The sequence below is a fragment of the Cynocephalus volans genome, chromosome 3, assembly GCF_027409185.1.
Source record: "Cynocephalus volans isolate mCynVol1 chromosome 3, mCynVol1.pri, whole genome shotgun sequence".
In the NCBI taxonomy this organism is placed as follows: domain Eukaryota; kingdom Metazoa; phylum Chordata; class Mammalia; order Dermoptera; family Cynocephalidae; genus Cynocephalus; species Cynocephalus volans.
Genome location: NC_084462.1, coordinates 170,532,164 through 170,550,419, shown reverse-complemented (window position 1 = coordinate 170,550,419; position 18,256 = coordinate 170,532,164). Strand labels below are relative to the sequence as shown.

Here is an 18,256-nt window from a genome sequence, read left to right as displayed (position 1 = left end):
CATATGCAGTTGTCCAATGATGGACATTTAGATGGTTCTAACTCTTGGCTATTGTAAGTAGAGCTGCAATAAACATGTGAGCACAGGTATCCCTTAGACATGATGATTTCCGTTCCTTTGGGTATATACCCTGCAGTGGAATTCCTGGACCCGTATGGCAGTTCTATCTGTAGTTGTTTGAGGAACCTCCATACTGTTTTCCATAATGGCTGCACTAATTGACAGTCCCACCAACAGTGTAGTAGGGTCCCCCTTTCTCTGCATCCTTGCCAGCATTTGATATTCTCTTTTTTATTATAGCCAGTCTAATTGGGGTGAGGTGTTATCTCAGTGTGGCTTTGATTTTCATTTCCCTGATGCTGAGTGATGTTGAGCATTTTTTCATGTGTCTGTTGGCCATTTGTATATCTTCCTTTGAGAAATGCCTATTCAGTTCCTTTGCCCATTTTTAAATCAGGGTTGTTTTTTTGTTTGTTTGTTTTCAACTGTTAAATTGTTAAGTTCCTTGTATATTCTGAATATCAATCCTTTGTCAGATGCATAGTTTGCAGATATTTTCTCCCATTCTGTAGGTTGTCTTTTTGCTCTGTTAATGGTTTCTTTTGCTGTGCAGAAGCATTTTAGTTTGATATAATCCCATTTGTTTATTTTTTGTTGTTGTGTGTGCTTTGGGGCTCATATAAAATCTTTGCCTTGTCCTACTTCCTGAAATGTTTCCCCTATGCTTTCTTTTAGGGGTTGTATAGTTTCAGGTCTTATATCTTAATCTTTAGTCCACTTTGAGTTGATTTTGGTATATAGCGAGAGGTACAGCCATTCATTCTTCTACTCATGGAAGTCCAGTTTTTCTAGCAATATTTATTGAAGAGGCAGTCTTTTCCCCAATATATGTTCTTGGTGCCTTTGTCAATGATCAATTGGCTCTAAGTTTGTGGGTTGATTTCTGGGTTCTCTATTTGTTCCTTTGGTCTGAGTGTCTGTTTTTAAGCCAGTACCGTGCTATTTTGGATACTATAGCTCTGTAGTATGATTTGAAGTCAGGTAATGTTATGCCTCCAGCTTTTATTTATTTATTTTTTTGCTTGAGATTGCTTTGGCTATTTAGGGTCTTTTTTGGTTCCATATGAATGTTAGGATTGTTTTTTCTATTTCTGTGAAGAATGTCATTGGAGTTTTGATGGGGATTGCAATGAATCTGTAGATTGCTTTGGGTAGTATGGATATTTTCACAATGTAAATTCTTCCAATCCAAGAGCATGGAATGTGTTTACATCTTTTTGTGTCCTCTTTAATTTCTTTCAACAGTGATATGTATTTCTTGTTATAGCGATCTTTCACCTCCTTTGTTAAATTTATTCCTAGGTATTTTATTTTTTGGTACCACCTTAACCATTTTTAAGTGTATAGTTCAGTAGTATTAATGATACTCATATTGTTCAGCAGATCTCTAGAACTTTTTCATCTTGCAAAACTTAAACTCTAATATCCATTGAACACAAGTCCCCATCTACCCCTTCTCCTTGGCTCCTGACAGACACCGTTCTACTTTCTGTTTTTATAAGTTTGACTACTTTAGATACCTCATATAACTGGCATCATACAGTATTTATCTTTTTATAACTGGCTTATTTCACTTAGCATAATGTCCTCAGGATTAATACATGTTGTTGCATATGACAGGATTTTCTTCTTTTTTAAGGCTGAATAATATTCTGTGGTGTTCATATAACACATTTTGTTTATTCATTTATCCATTGGTGGGCATGTGGGTTGCTTCTACCTCTTGGTTATTGTGAATAATGCTGCAATGAGCATGGGTATACAAATATCTCTTCAAGATCCTGCTTCCAATTCTTTTGGATGCAAAACCAGAAGTGGGATTGCTGGATCGTGTGGTAATTCTATTTTTAATTTTTTCAGGAACCTCCATTCTGTTTTCCGTAGGAGCTGCAACATTTTACATTCCCACCAGCACTGCACAGGGGTTCCAGAGTCTCCATATGCTTGCCAACACTTGTTTTCTGGTTTGTTTTTTTCCCCCCACAGTGGCCATCCTTTGAGTGTAAGGTGATGTCTCATTGTAATTTTGATTTACATTTCTCTAATGATTTGTGATGTTGAGCATCTTTTTATATGCTGTTACCCATTTTTATGTCATCTTTAGAGAAATGTCCATTCAAGTCCTTTACTTATTTCTTAATTGGGTTATCTGCTTTTCGGTGTTTTTTGGAGTTCTTTATATATTCTGGATATTAAGGAGTTAACTCCTTATATAAGGATATTAACTCCTTATTGGATATATGATTTGCAAATGTTTTGGGTTGCCTTTTCATTCTGTTTGTTTCCTTTGATTCACAGAAGTTTTTTAATTTGATGTAGTCCCATTTGTCTATTTTTGCTTTTGTTGCCTGTGCTTTCAGTGTCATATCCAAGAAATCATTGCTAAATCCAGCGTCGTGAAGCTTTTCCCCTATTTTTTCTTTTAGGAATTTTATAGTTTTAGAGTAAAAAGTTAAGTGGAACTCTTATTTTATTTTTTTGTATGTAAATAACCCAATTCATTGACTAGTCAGGTAACCCTTTCTCTGCTGATTTGAAGTGCAGCTTCTGTCATATAACCAAGTTCCTGTACAAGCTTATAAGTCTGTTTCTAGGCTCTTCATTGAATTCTAGTTGTCTCTTTGCCTCTCTCTGCATCAAAACCAAAATATGTTAAAGCTTATATGATAAGTCTTGAATCTGGAAAGGTGAGGTCTTTCTCCTCTTAACCCTTATCCTGCCTTCCTCTCCTCCTATCCCCTGACCTTTCTCCTCCCCCTTAGCTGTCCTCTCTATTCTTGGTCTTTTGTTCCTCCATATAAATTGTGGAATTGAATTTATAAATTAATTTGGAGAGAACTATAGTCTTTGTATATTGGATCTTCCATTTAATGAATTTGCATCAGTGAATATTCATATCTTCCAATTATTTAGTTGTCTTTTATGTCTTTCAAAAATATCTTATAATTTTCTCTAGTGTTTTACACATATGACGGTACTTCAAAAAGTCCATGGAAAGATTTGTATTATCTTTTAATTCTATTTTTCCACAAGCTTTTTGAAGTACCCTCATATATTATTAGATTTATTTCTATTTACTTTACAATTTCTGTCTCAATTATGAATATTATCTTTATAAAAATTAGAATATTTATGTTTTTCTTGCCAAAGCATAGGAACGTTGTTGAACTTATACATAACAACATTGCTGAATTATTATTTCACTAATTTATAGATTCACTTGAGTTTTTTATGTAGATGACTATATTAAAAGAAAAAAACCAGAACCACTATTTATAAGTATTATGATTTTGTTCATTTTTGGTTTTCACACCTTTTAGTTTGTGTGTGTTTGGGATTAGTTGTTTTGGTTCAGTTTGTTTTGATTTTATCACTTTGTCTACTAAGTTTTATACATATGTGTATGTATTCTTGTTTTTTTTACATTAAAGGGTATGTGATTTGGCCATTTAGTATGGTACTTGTTCTAGGTTTTTGATAGATAAATTATATTTTTAGTTTCTAAGATTTTATTGATATAAGGAAATTCTTATGACTGTTCTTTTTAACAAGTGTGAAATTACATTGATAGTTTTTTTCCTTTTGCAGTGTTATGCATTCTTTCTATCCGTGGAACAGATTTTACTTCCCATGATATATATATTTTTTTATACATTGCTGGAATTTGCTTATTAACTTTTTTTTAAAGGATTTTATTATCTAAGCTGACTTATAATTTTCCATTGTAATATTACACTGTCAGATTTTGGTATCAAGGTTATAGTAACATCTTGAAATGGATTTGGAATAGTTTATATAAGGTAGCGATCCTTTTCCCATAAAGGTCTGGGTGAATGTACTTTCTTAGCTGTCAGGGCCTATCCTTTTCTTTTACTCTTTTTGCTTTTTTTCCTTTTAGGTGAGTGTGAGTAGCTTTTCAAATACTGATTTAATTTTCTAAAGTATTTATAGGTAAATTTAGATTTTCAGTTTCTTAGGTAAATTTTCGTAAGTTTATTTTTACAGAAAATGTTATATTTTATCTTTTTATATTTTTTGACATCAGTTTGTTCATAGAATTTTTTTAAGTCTCTATTCTAATCATAATAATGTTTCCTTTTAAGTTACTAATATTATTGATTTGTAACTTTTCTTAATCAGCTTGCCAGAGGTTTATCCATATTATTAATCTTTTATTAGAAACAGCTTCTGTCAAGTCTAATTTTTTTTTTCTATTTCTTTGATGATATTCTTTCATTACTTTGTTCCTTTAACTTTCTGTAAGTTTCTTTCATATTCTTTTTCTAGACTTTTAGTTGGATATCTAGCTTACTTATATTTAATCTTTCTTTTATAATAAAGCTATGAATTTCTAAGAACAGCTTTAGCTCCATCCCACAAGTTCTGATGTGTAGTAGTTTTGTTGTCTTTTTTTCTTTGGGCCATGAACTATTTACAAATGGTTTTTTAAGTTTTCAAATACATAGAGTTTTTTGATTATCTTTTTGTAAATGAGTTCTGATTTTATTGCCTTGGGATTGGAGAACAAAATATATACAATTTAATTTCTGTAGCATTTGAGATGTGCTTTGTGACCTAGGACATGGTTAATTTCAGTAAATATGCTACAGATGCTTGAAAAGACTATATATTCTCTAATTGTTGGATACAAGTTTTCATACATTTTCATGAACATTGTTCAGATCTTTCATATCTTCACTAATATTTTTCCTGCTTGATCTATCCATTATAAAAGAGATATGTTAAAATACCCACTGTAATTGTGGATTTTTCCATTTCTCCTTGAAGAACTCTTCGTTTTGTTCTATGTATTTTAAGGCTCTTCAAAAATGTTTCAGGATATTCAAGTTTGGAATAGTGTTATTTCCCTAGCAAAATATTTCTTTTATAATTATGTAATGACCCATTTTAATAATCCTTTTTGCTTTAAAGTTCATCTCTTCTGCTATTAGTAAAGATACTCCAGCTATCTTAGTGCTGGCCTGATATGTCTTTTTCCATGTCTTTACTATCATTCTTTCTTTGTCATTGTTTTAGGTGAGCCTTTTGTAAATTACATATAGTTGTTTTTTTTTTTTAAATCCAGGTAGTTTATACCTTTTAACTGCAGTGTTAAACTTATATTTTTTATTATTGCTATATTTTTATTTATTTCTCTTATCTTGCTTTGTGTTTCTCTTTATCATACTTTCTCTTTGCTTGTTTTCTCCTCTTTTCCTTCCTTCTATTTAAATGATTAAGACCTGTTTATTTTATTTCCCTCTAGTGATCTAGAAGTTATATATATTCTATTTCTATTCTTTTAGTGGTTATTACTGTGAAATTTTTAACTTGTATACTGACTTAAGAGTCTAAAATTATCTATTATCTCTCAAATTGTCATGACCACTGCAAGAACATTAGAATGTTTTATCTTTAATTATCCATCTCATTTTATATGTTATTGTTATTTCATATTTCAGTTCCCCCTTGTGTTATATTTTCTCAAATTAATTATTATTGAATAATTACTGTTTCATTTTTAAAATTCAATGCTTGTTTAGATTTACTGACATTACTTGTTTGCTCATTCTTATTTCTTGCATCTCAGTTTTTTCTTCTGAGTTCAGTTTATTTCTGAAGCATATCCTTTAGATTTCCTTTTAGCAAGGATCAATAAGTAGTAAACTTTGTCTCTGTCCTAAAATGCCTTCATTGTGCCCTGCACAGTTAATTTAGCTGGATATAAATATGCCTTGTATTCACGAGGCTATTAAACCTCAAGTTTCTGGGTTGCTAAGACCTGTAAAAACTCTCCTCTCCCTTAGCTCAGCTACAGCATTAGTTCATATGCCTGTTTCTCTGGTGTTCAGCACCCTCTTCCTAGCTGGCACCTAGGGATTCTCCTTTCTTTCTTGTGAGCATAGTCTTTGGTGATTAGCAATGCAGTTCTTCTCTTTTTTAAATCAAACATTTCCAGATATTTGTTGTGATGAGCTTTGGCAGAATTAGGATGGGAAGAAAACCTCTTTGCACTGGTAATTTAACTCATAAATTGATCTATTATAAGCAGATAAGATCAGGACAAGACACTGACAAGTAAAGGCTAGGAACGATTTAATCAAATAAGTATTTCTTGGGAAATACCTGAAAGCTTGGCAGTTGAGTTCCTATTGGTAATTTTCCTTAGAAAGAAACCAGTTTTTTCTCCAATGTTACCTGATTCTTTTCTCTAAAGAACAGTAAAACCTCCTTGATCAGCTGATAACTTACATACATGAGTATTGTTACATATTATCTGCAAGGATGCGGTGCACACACTGCTGCTTTTGCTATTTTCATATTCAAGTAAATTTGCATTCACAATCTTTTTTTTCTTTTAAATTAATTTATTATTATTATTATTACCATTATTATTATTATTTACATTCTAAGATCTTGTTGCAGAGCAGTTGCAGGTAGGGGAGAAGGGAGGGAGATAGGGTAGGAGGAGGAGAAGGACGGAGGATGGGGTGTGGTTGAGGCCTGTGGCACGCCTCTCATTCTGGTAGCAGTTTGGTGGTCATTGCTGAGCTGGATGTGGACTTCCAGGGCGTGTGGTTGACAACCTTGGTGCCCCCTGACCTCACCTCGGGAGCCTGGGGTGCTTCTGGTGGCAGCTCGGTGGTAATCGCTGGGCTGGATGAATATGTTGGGGGCATGGCTGAGGCCCTCGGCCCCCCACTGCCCTGGCTCGGGGGCCCAGGGCACTTCTGGTGGCAGCCTGGTCGTTGTTGCTGGGCTAAATGCGAATGTTGGGGAGTATGGCTGAGTCACTCGGACCCCTACTGCCCCAACTTGGGAGCCTGGGGGCCTTCCAGTCTTTCTAGGTTTTATAGGTGTTCTTTGGTGGTGTTGGACCTGTACTGATTAATTTCAGAACTTTGTCTCTGATCTGTGGTTTTTTCTGCCTTTTCTTCCTGTTCTGCATTGGATTATTCACTATTCTCACCACTTAAACTCTGCACTGGAACTAATTTGTTGTCCTTCGGGTACTTCTAAAATGGGGGAATTTCCTATGGGAACCCACACTTGAGCCCTGTGGTTGAGCTAAATTGCTGCTTTGCTCTTGATTCTCTGGGAAGGCTTTTTGTGCAGGCCAGGGTTTAACTGTTGATGTTGTAAGTACTTCCAGGTCTTATGAGATCTGGTACACCTGGGATGTGTGGAAACTCTGGTCTGGGCCTGAGTCTTTTCAGCAAACTGCAGCCCCTGCTGTTCTGTATTCCTGACCAGTCTCCACTGAGTTGTTCTTTGCTGACTAGGGGGCAGATCAGCTGTCCATGCCGTGCCCCAGTGTTCCCCCTGTGGCCCATCTCCCCCACCCCCACACTCCAAACACTTCCCATGGGACGGGCCATATGCTGGTCCCTTGTTGTGACTCACCAGCCTCTGAATGGCTCCTTTTTTCGGTTGTCTGTGGCTCCTCTCTCCTATGTGGGTCCACGGGAACCCTGTTAGTGGTCTTGCTGGCCTGGGGGCCACCAAGGCCCTCTTCTCCCCTGCAGCCTTCAAGCAACTTCATGTGAAGGTCACAGCAGCGGCTTTTGCCAGCTCTTTTTCTGCATGCTCACCAGTGCCAGCCTTGAAGTGGTCAGGGCTCGAAATGGTGGGAGTGGTCCTTTCTATCTTTCATTGCAGCTTCTCCTGCCTTCATGAACTCCATAGGTCTCTTTTTCTCTTCCTCTGAGCTCTAGTGGTGCCAGCTTGGCAGTTGTTGCTTTTTAGCAGTTGTAAATTGATTGTGGGAGAGGTTGACACTGGGTATTGTCTGTTCCACCATTTTGATCGGAAGTTGCATTCACAGTCTTAACTTTAGCTTTAATGATTAGTAATGTTGCTTATAAATTAGTATGGACATTAATATTAAGTAGGTTAATTGCCTCTGATCTTGAGAAAAAGGTAAGGGTATTTTGAACAAATAATAAACCGTAATCATAATGGAATTTACGTGTATTGTCCTAGACTTTTTATATCATTTTTCATAAAATATTACCTTGAAATCTCTCCTGCCCCCACCAGAGACTCTGGAGTATGTTTTATGGTGTGTTCTTCCCCCATCAAATCTCTTTAGTTTGTCGTTTTGGTAGAATTATTTTTTAAAACATTTGGTATATACTCTAGATAACATGCATCTTCCTAGGCAGTTAAATTACAAATTCAAAAGTTAAAATTGATGATATTTTTACAAATAGAAGATAAACTTTTAGGAAATTTAGGTGGATACTAAAAGTTAGAACTCAGAGGGAATGACACTGTTGAAGAAGGAAATACAGATTTGGAATGGGGTAAGATGGCAGTGTTTTCAAATAATGGAAAGACTTTGAAATGTTTGTCTTTGTTTTCTATTCTCACTGACTGGAGCTTCCCAACAGTTAAGCTTTAATTTTTCTATCACCTAGAATTTCTATCAAATAAATAATTATCTACTAATTATTTATGCATACCCTACCTACATTCCTCCCCAAACCAGAGAAACTAAAATGAATTAAAAGAGAGCCCAAAATCACATGGAGAAGGTGGAGGAGATATTTTTAAGCACTTAATTTGGTTCTGAGTTTCCTCTAAGTCAAGGCAATAAAGAAATGAGTTACATAATTGTCATTGTCAGATAAAGTAAAACAGGGTAACTAACTGGTGGTGACTATCAAATCATTTTGGCACTAATCAGTAAGACATATTTCATACCCTTTTTATGCCAAACTTATGAATATTTATTGTTTTGGAGAAGTGTGTCCAGATTTTCATTACTTTTAATTTCTAAAATTTAATCATTGGCTCATACCAAGAAGGAAATACACATAATTTCAAAATGTGACATGGAACTGCTGTAAGTGGAAATGAAAATTTATATTTGTTAAAATAGTAATAAAAATTATTTTTCTAAATGAATAAAAATCTAGAGAAGCAATATGGCAAACCTCTTTATCTTTTTTACTCATAAACCAGTTTGGAGAATGATTTTTATTCAGTATAGCAAAAGTTGATTTAGGATATGATGTTTTAAATGTGTCTTAAAGGTATCTTTTAAGATGACGCTAAATATTAAATACTATGACTTAGTAATTTTTATGTGTTTCTGTACTTTAGCTATGCAGTGATTTTTGCTTAATGTCTGAAAAAGGACTTTTGCATAATAAATAATATATTAACTAAAACCACTATTTAGTTTTAAGAAGTCTGGAGTTTTTTAAAATTAATTTTTGAAGTATTTCTTTTTAAATAATTTAATGAAGAGAGGAATGTTTCCTAATACACATATTTTTTTCTGTCTAAGCATGTCCAACAAAAATTTAAAAATTACTCATTGCCTTTTTTACACAAATTCATGTGGAATCAGTTTATTTAGCTTCAGTTTTTTCAGTAGTTTGCCACAAAATTAGCATTTGGTCCTGAAATGATGATGCCAAGAGATAATAACATTTGATATATGATTTATATTAGCTATTCAAAAACGTTATTCTGCCAGCTAACAAAAAAGAAAATTTCCTACAGACTCTAGCATAGTTGAATTATTTCTTTTAATTTCTAGTGGGAATAGTAATATTTCAGTGTTATGTAGCACTTAAAAAAATAAATGAACCATAAACCATATTAACTTTATTTTTATTTATGTGTGTGTATATATATATGTAGTAACAGTTTTAATACATTTAATACCATGGTGTTTAAGTAAAGTCATTACATTTATTGTCTCCATGGGCTTGTTTAGCCCTGAGCCAAAAAAGCAAGGACTTCTACCACTTCTACAGTATCGCTTGAGTAGTATTCTACAGTTAAAATTGGTAAATGAGAAGAAATGCTTATTTTTCTTGAAACCTCTCTGGTAGAAGAGTAGAGCATAAACTGGAAAGCTTCCTCTAGGAAGTACTAATTTTGTGAAAATAGTTTTGTGAAATATTTTAGTGGCATGAAAGAAAGTGTTTTTAAAAGTTTCCTTGCTGGTTTGTTCACTTGCGAGAGTGTGGTGCTAGTAACAGTAAGGTTATGGGGTTTGAGTCCCTGTACTGGCTAGCTGTCGGTCCGCCACCATCTGACCCGAACAGCCCTTGCCTTGCTAACAGTCTCTCCCTTGGTTTCCCTTCTGGTGGGCGGGCGGATTGCCCAGATTCCTCTTTCCCCGGTCCCCATTGAGAGGAGACGGAGGAAGAGAGCCATGAAGAGAGGTGAGCACAGCCACCGGCCCCAACCAGCCCGTTAAAGAACACTCAGATGGGGCAGGGGTTCTGTCCAGCAGTTCCGTTTATTATCACACAAGCACTTGCTTTTAAAGGCAAATGGGGAAGGGAGGTTTTACATCCTCCAATCAGCTTAAAGGTTAGGAGAGCATGCATCCTGTCTCAATGCCTAGCTATTGCAATCACGCAGTGTTCACGAGCGAAGCGCGTATTTGGCCAATAAGGGCTAAGGCAAGGTTCCCGCGGATACTCCCAGCCTACTTCCTCCCAGCGCCATCTTAGGCTGCCACGTGAATACGCCCTTGTGAGCCCTTAATGGCGCTGCTTGTAATGTCACTTAAGGTGGCGTTAGTTTTTAAGGCCCAACAGCCAGCCACCAGAAAAAAAAAGTTTCAGATACAGCCATATGAATATATATTTTTAAAGGGGAATTAAGCAACAAAAAAAGATACAACAATCACAACAATTCATTGAACTTTTTTAAGAGAAGAGAACAGAACTGAAGTTGCCAGGGACGTAAAGCCGGAGAGGAAGGGGAGAAAGGGCCATGAAAATCAATTGCATTGTATAATGAGAAATAAAAAAAAAAAGAGCACTTTCTAGATACTTTCATGGAGGTTTTTATATATCATTTTCACCAAAAAGTGTTGCATTTTGTAAAATTTTTAATATTTCACATAAGGATTTACTAAGCATATGAGCTTATGTTACGAATCTACCAACAACAGTTATTTTCCTGGAATAGGTGCTGCTCTATTATACACATATTTTATAAATCCAGTTTACCACCAATAATAATCAATTTATAAGACCACTCATAAATGAAGCACATTGTCACCACCACATAGCACAAAGCTTTCGAAACATACTGGCTTATATGGGTTATTCATATATAGGAGTCAAAAATTGAATCTGACACTTTGTTAACAGTTTGTCCTCTAATAGAGTTAATGTAACCAAAATAATAACAATAATATGTATGCATAACAACGTAAATATTTACTCTCCTTTATTATATTGAGATGAGTCATATGACAGAGTCATTTTTTTTCATCCTTTTTCATCTGTGGGTTCCCTGTTCGCCTTCTTAGCATTGTGTCTTCCTTCTACCTTCAAGTTTCCCAGTGTTTTTCCAATCTTGCTATCTGAAAATAAAGTCCTTCATACTGAAGTGTTAGACAGTCTATATTACCCAACTAGGACTATTCGTATTCTAAAAAAAGAATGGTTAAAGAAACCAATAACTGAAAAACTAAAATACACACATAGACTCAAAACAATGAATGGATGGGTGGATAGATGGATGAGGGTAGGGTTTCAGGCAAGTTGTTCTGACAGGGCAATTACCCAGGACTCATTATGTACGTGACAGTCTATCCTGGTGAAGGGAGGGTCTGTCATGTAGATTCTACCACTACTTTGCTATTGTTGTGTGTCATAGCCACTGACATGCATTATTAACTTCTTCTTTTGTCACTTAATGGTACTAGCTTGAAATCAAATCCCTTTTTTATTTGTTTGTTCAAGACTGAAAGAGCATATTCCTTTTGTGGAACTATTGAATACATGGCACCAGATATTGTCAGAGGGGGAGATTCAGGACATGACAAGGTATGTTTTATTTTTGATGCTTCTTTATGTATTTCCATAAAATGTATAATAAGACTCCTAGTTAATAACTTAGGTGCCCTCTTTCTGGTGCTGACGGACTTAACTTCATTTTTTTCTCTTTTGCTTTGTGTACCTGAATACATTCTGATATCCAGTGTTTTGGAGGAAACAGATAAAAAGGTTTTCTTTTTTTTTAAGTCTTCTTGGTGAGGATTTTGTTTATTTTATAGAAGTAACACTCTTGTTAAAGTTGAGTCCTCATAATTGACTATTCCTTCAAATAATTTTTATTTTATTTTCATTAAGAGCCTATTGTCTTAAGCAGAAAGCACCACTTATGACTTGATTTTTTAAAAATCATTCTTTTTCGGGCCAACCCCATGGCTCACTCGTAGAGTGCGGTGCCGGGAGCGCAGCGGCTCTTCCGCCGCGGGTTCAGATCCTATATAGGGATGGCCCAGTGCACTCACTGGCTGAGCGCAGTGTGGACGACACCAAGCCAAGGGTTACGATCCCCTTACTGGGCACATTAAAAAAAAAAATCATTCTTTTTCTGTCACATGGGACCCTGGTCTTTTAGAACACACCTGAACCACAATACAGTACGGAAGGGTTACTGAATGCATAAATTGTGCACATCATTCCTGTCTGACTCATGATGAATGATTTTGGCCAGTGCTTACTGGCGTTATTAATTTCTGCTAGAAAAACATACAGAAACAGTCATGTGTATCACCATTAGTTAATATTGGCTTTCTAAAAGGTCTTTGAGAGCTCACTGAAAAGGGAATCACTCATATTTTCTTATTCTCAATTTCTGCCTTTAACTTTACACAGATACTGGAGTCTTTCTTGGTTATGTCCCCACAGAAATAAACATTGTAACAACCTTGGGGGGAAAAAATCCTGCATTTGAAATTGTTGAAGTTTGTTTTCCTTAACCCTCTAAAAAGCTCAATTTTTTGGCCTCCTCACTTTCCTTTGTATGTGCAAAATGAAGATTATAGAAGAAGCTTTCTAAGTAACTATGTTATAAAATCTAGGTCACACTTTTTTCTTCCTGTATTAAAGGGTACAAAATTTGTTCAGTTTTTCTTAACACTTTTGCTTTATTAATAACTTTCTCCAGAAAAGGAATTTTGACTATTTTTTGCTCCTCATCTTCCCCTCACCTCATCCCCTTTCAAAATCCCACATCTACACTCCAAATATCTATCTGTGGAGAACCTTTGGTCTCCTTTCTAATGACTAATCATATATTTAAAAGCCCATTCTTCAAGTTGGTGTGATATTGGTTTCAGGTTCATGTCTAGGAATCTTGTCGTTGATCTGTATCAGTTGAAGAGCATGGATTCAAATCCAACAAGCAAAACCTTCTGAGGGTTCTCACTCAAACGGCAGTGAAACTGCTTGTATAAATAGAAGAGCTGAATTTTGCTTCATGGTATTCTTTGAAGCTACTGGGAAATTTGGTAGGAAATTATAACTTAAAATTTGAAAATTATCTTCTAAGACCTAATGGAACCACTTTTCAGTTAAGAAAACCTTATATTACTCCTGGAGTTTCTGCATGTATAAGTTCCACAATACAACTAATAAATATTTTTTTCTCATACGTGAAACACCCTGATGACTTTGAGTTAATTAAATAAGTTAATGTATGCAAAGTGCTCAGCACAGTGCCTGGCATGGAGGAAGCACTAAATACTTTTCCTCTCATGATTTCAGTCTGCCTGGGCCTGTTGTAGTTTCTTTAAAATAGCTCTAGGTCACCTCTGAAACTTTAGCCCTAGAATTTGGAAGCAGATAGTTTAAAATTTTGACATCCAGTTAATATTTCTCATAGGTATAAGCTCATGTATTCAACAGCTACTGAAATCCTGATTTGTCTAATTACAAAAGAACTAATTTTCAATATATAAAGATCCTTTAAACCATATATAACTCACTGTGCTCTTTAGTTCATGTAACTGAATTTATAAATTGGTTTCCTATTTAGGACACATTTTATTTTATATCATTTTAAATCTTTCTGATGTGAAGACTCTTAGATTTATGTGATAGGTTCTATAAGAGGAATTGATTTAGGTGGTTATGAAGACATAACACCCTTGGATGAGGTTTTTTTTTTGTTTTTTTTTTTCACTTTTGTTCTTTGATTTTAAGAAACTTCTAAGGTTCATTGGAGCTGAATGCTTAATAAAAATATTAATTGGTACTTTTTTTTCCCTATCATAAGTCCAAAGATTTTACCTACTTAAAATTTTTTAAATTTACTTCTGGTTTAAGTTTTTTTTAATTCTAGGTAAAACTGTTATTACTTTAGGAAATAATTTAAATGCTTTCTGAGTTGAAGACGCCTGGATAATTGTTATCTGAAATATCTTTCAGCGCCCGGCTAGCTCAGTCGGTAGAGCATGAGACTCTTAAAATATCTTTCATGCATGTGCTAATTTCATATTCCACACAGAAAGCTGTGTACAAAATCTTTTTGTTAAAATATTTTCCAAATACATAGCTTTATTTTGTTCATTTTTTTGTTTCTTATATATTTTAGTTGATAATCCCATAAAATAAAATTATCGTTGTTTTATAGGCAGTTGACTGGTGGAGTTTAGGTGTACTAATGTATGAATTACTAACTGGAGCCTCTCCTTTCACTGTTGATGGAGAAAAAAATTCCCAAGCTGAGATTTCTAGGTAAGATTTAACAAAATAAGATAAATGTATTGCTTTCTCAAGGGAACTGATCTAATTTCTGCAATTAGGCTAATGAAAAAAATAATTTTTTAATGGGGATAGACAAAATGATGTTTAAGTGGTAAATTTCCACTTATATTCATACAGTGTTTCTTCATATTTTATGCGCCACAACACAGTAGATCTTAAGTTTCATAGGTGATAGTGTCATAAATTTTGTGTGCTCCAAAGCCCTTAACATATTGTGTCACACCTAGTAGATATATCATATATTGATAAGTTTTTTTAGTGTATACTTTTTTCCCCACTGTATATGTATGTAATTTCTTTGTGACTTTTACATGGAGCAATAGTAATATTTTTCAGTCCATGGATGTAGGCACAATAGTAGGCTCAATAGAAACAAATACCATAAAATCACCCTCTTATAGGTCCTCATAGCATCATTCTGTTGTTTTCCTTCATAGCAGATATCAGTTTCAGTGTTATGTTTTTGTTTATAATTATCTGATTAGTGTCTGTTTGTCCCACTAGATTGTAAGCTCTGTGAGAGCAAGGGGCATGTCTGGCTTTGATCCTCAGTACTTCCTGTGTAGAATTCAATAAATAGTTGTGGAATGAAATGAGTTAATGAACAAATACATGAACAGTGATAAACATTACACTAATTACTAGTTATGTTTTGTCCTGTTTTTACTTGAATTTTATAACTTTGAGAACAGATTTGACATTAAAAATTAAAAACTGAGATTTCACTTCCAATGAAGATGGAGTAGCAGGGACCCGATTTACCTTCCTGCCTGAAACAATTATAACAGTGGGGAAAATAAATGAAACCACAATTTTGAAGACATTGGACAACTGGCAATGAAGGACAGTGGTCCCTGAGAGATGGAAAGTAAAACGAGGTGAGCCCTGTGATTGCCCCAGCTTACTGCCTTGAGAGAATTTCCAGGCTGCAACGTAGGTAGGGGAAACCCAGGTGGAGTTGAGGAGATGGAAATGAAAGTCCAGGAAGACCAAGGCAACTAGAATTTGCAGGCCAAAGTGTCGGAGAGGAGAGAGCAGCACAGAGAGGGAAGTTCAGAGATTTGCAGAAGTATTCAGTTCAGTATTGAGAAACACAGGTGAGGGAGCTACTCAATATAGTTAATATGTTATTTTTCTCCATATTGATCTATAGATTCAATACAATCACAATTTCAGCAGGCTTCTTTTTTTCTTTAGTAGAAATTAACAACCTCAATTTAAAATTTATTTGGAAACGCAGAGGACCTAGAATAGCAAAATCACCTTTGAAGAAATAAAACAAAGTTAAATTTCAAGACTTATAAGCTGCAGTAATTAGCACTGTGGTGCTTGTATCAAGATAGACAAATGATCAATAGAACAGAATAGAGTGCAGAAATAGAACTATATGTATATTGGCAACTGATTTTTGACAAAGGTGCAAAGTCACTTCAGTGGAGAAAAAATAGTCTTTTCAAGAAATGATGCTGGAACCATTGGCTATCCAGAAAGAAAATAATAAGCTTTGATAAATACTTGACACCATATAGAAAAATTAATTCAAAATGGATCACAGACCTAAAATGTAAAGCCTAAAACTCTAAAATTTTTGGAAGAAAACAAAAAGGAAAATCTTTGTGACCTTGGGTTAGGTAAAGATTTTTTAGGTATGGCACAGAAAGTATAATCCATAAAAGAAAACATTGATGAATTGGATTTCATCAAAATTAAATATTTCTGCTCTTCAAAACTGTTGAGAAAATGAAAAGAGAAGCCACAGACTGGGATAAAATTTTAAATCATATATCTGATAAAGGACTGGTATCCAGAATATATAAAGAACCTCAAAACTCAAGAAAACAACAAACCTGATTTAAAAATGGGCAAAAGATTTGAACAGTTTACCAAAGATCTGTGGGTGGCATATGAGTACATGAAAAGATGATCAACTTCATTAGTCTTTAGGGAAATGCAAATTAAAACCACAATGAAATACCATTATATATTCTCTAGAATGGCTACAAATAAAGAGACCGACCATACCAAGTGCTGATAAAGATGTGGAGGAACCAGAATGTTCATACACTGTAAGGGGAAATGTAAGATAGTATGACTTTGGAAAACAGGCATTTTCTTGAAAAGTTAAACATTACCTAGTATACAATCCATTTATTACACACCTAGGTAATTACCAAGGGAAATGAAAAATTATGTTTATACAAAAACTGGTATATAAATGTTCACAACAATTTTATTTGTAATAATCAAAAACTGGAAATAACCCAAATGTCTGTCAAAAGTCAGTGGTTAAAAAAATTGTGGTTTATTCACACAAGTGGAATACTACTTAGCAATTAAAAGGAATGGTCTATTAATACACCCAGCAACTTAAATGAATCTCAAAATAATTATGCTGAATGGAAGAAGCCAGACAATATAGAGTGTATACTGTGATTCCAATTCTGGAAAATGCAAACTAATCTATAGTGACAAAGGAGAATAGTGATTTTCTAGGGACTGGGGTGGAGGCAGGGCAGGAAAGATTACAAAGGATCAGGAAAATACTTTGGAAGGTGTTGGGTATGTTATCTTGAGTGTGTTGATGGTTTTACAAATATGTCAACTTATCAAACTGTATACTTTGTATGTGGGAAGTTTATTGTACATAAATTATATTTCAATAAAACTCTTAAAATTTTTTAAATGTATCTTTTCCAGGACAAGTTTAAAAATAAATAATTTCTCACTATTTTAGCTTATTTAATACTGAAGTTAAGAGAGCAGGAATACTTCTTTTTAAAATCATAGTAAGTTAAAATCATATCTGCAATGAAAAATTCTAAATATGACTTTGCTTATTTAAATGGATTTTTTGACAATTTGAAAATGCCTCAGAATTATGGGGAACTTTAGCCATAGTCGAGAATTTGGGTCCCATTGCAAGGTTATACGTGTTATGGTGACAGGTGCAAAGGATGGCCTTAGCCTGACAAAATTAAATTGGCTTCTCTGACTAATTCCCCCTTTTCTGATTTTACATATAGAGGTAATCTTTTTGTAATTTTCCGTCTACTGTAGGTCTGCCTGTAGAGAGAAGTATACTGCCTTATGGTAGCAGGAATATTCTGAACCAAGTGATGTTCAAATTTAAATTGCTTTTATTCCCTATGTATCAAACTTTTGGCATTCTGGTTTTAGAAAGGGAAAGAGAACCTAAATTCAGATTGTCTAAAATCTTAAAACTAGAGCATATCTATTTTTCAGGAATTTAAATAGAATTTCTTCTCTTTAATCAATTAATTATCCACTTTTGCATGCTAATAATTTTTATTTAAAGATTGGTTTAACCTGTGATCACATGGGGGTTTTTGGTGACTGAAATTTACAAACAGTGTAATAACTGAATTATCCTGTGTTACTTTTCTTTTCAAGATAATCATTCTGATTGTCTTTCTTGCTGTAAAATCTTTCAGTCTGTTGTTCTTAAAATATGTATCATTCAGATAAATGTATCATTATGTTTTCCCCAAACGGCTTAATTAGCTAAGGCTTTTTCTTATCATTGAATTTCTGTCGTTCCTTAATTATTATGATCTTCCCTGAACTCTGCATACTTCCTGCATTTTTTAAATTTGAGATACTTCAAAATAATGTATTATCCACATTACCTATTTGCTATT

The 18,256-nt window shown here is 34.4% G+C and overlaps 1 protein-coding gene across 2 annotated transcripts in view; it reads left to right on the top strand.

The window, feature by feature from the left end:
- RPS6KA5 (ribosomal protein S6 kinase A5) overlaps positions 1-18,256 on the top strand; it is a 185,271-nt gene that overhangs the window by 131,851 nt on the left and 35,164 nt on the right. Inside the window, exons 6-7 of one of the 2 annotated variants that reach the window (XM_063089104.1) lie at positions 11,784-11,867; positions 14,464-14,567. The exons of the other annotated variant lie outside the window; for it this stretch is intronic. Of the exons in view, the coding sequence (XP_062945174.1) occupies positions 11,784-11,867; positions 14,464-14,567 (188 nt within the window). The remainder of the gene's footprint in view (positions 1-11,783; positions 11,868-14,463; positions 14,568-18,256) is intronic. 2 annotated transcript variants of the gene reach the window in all.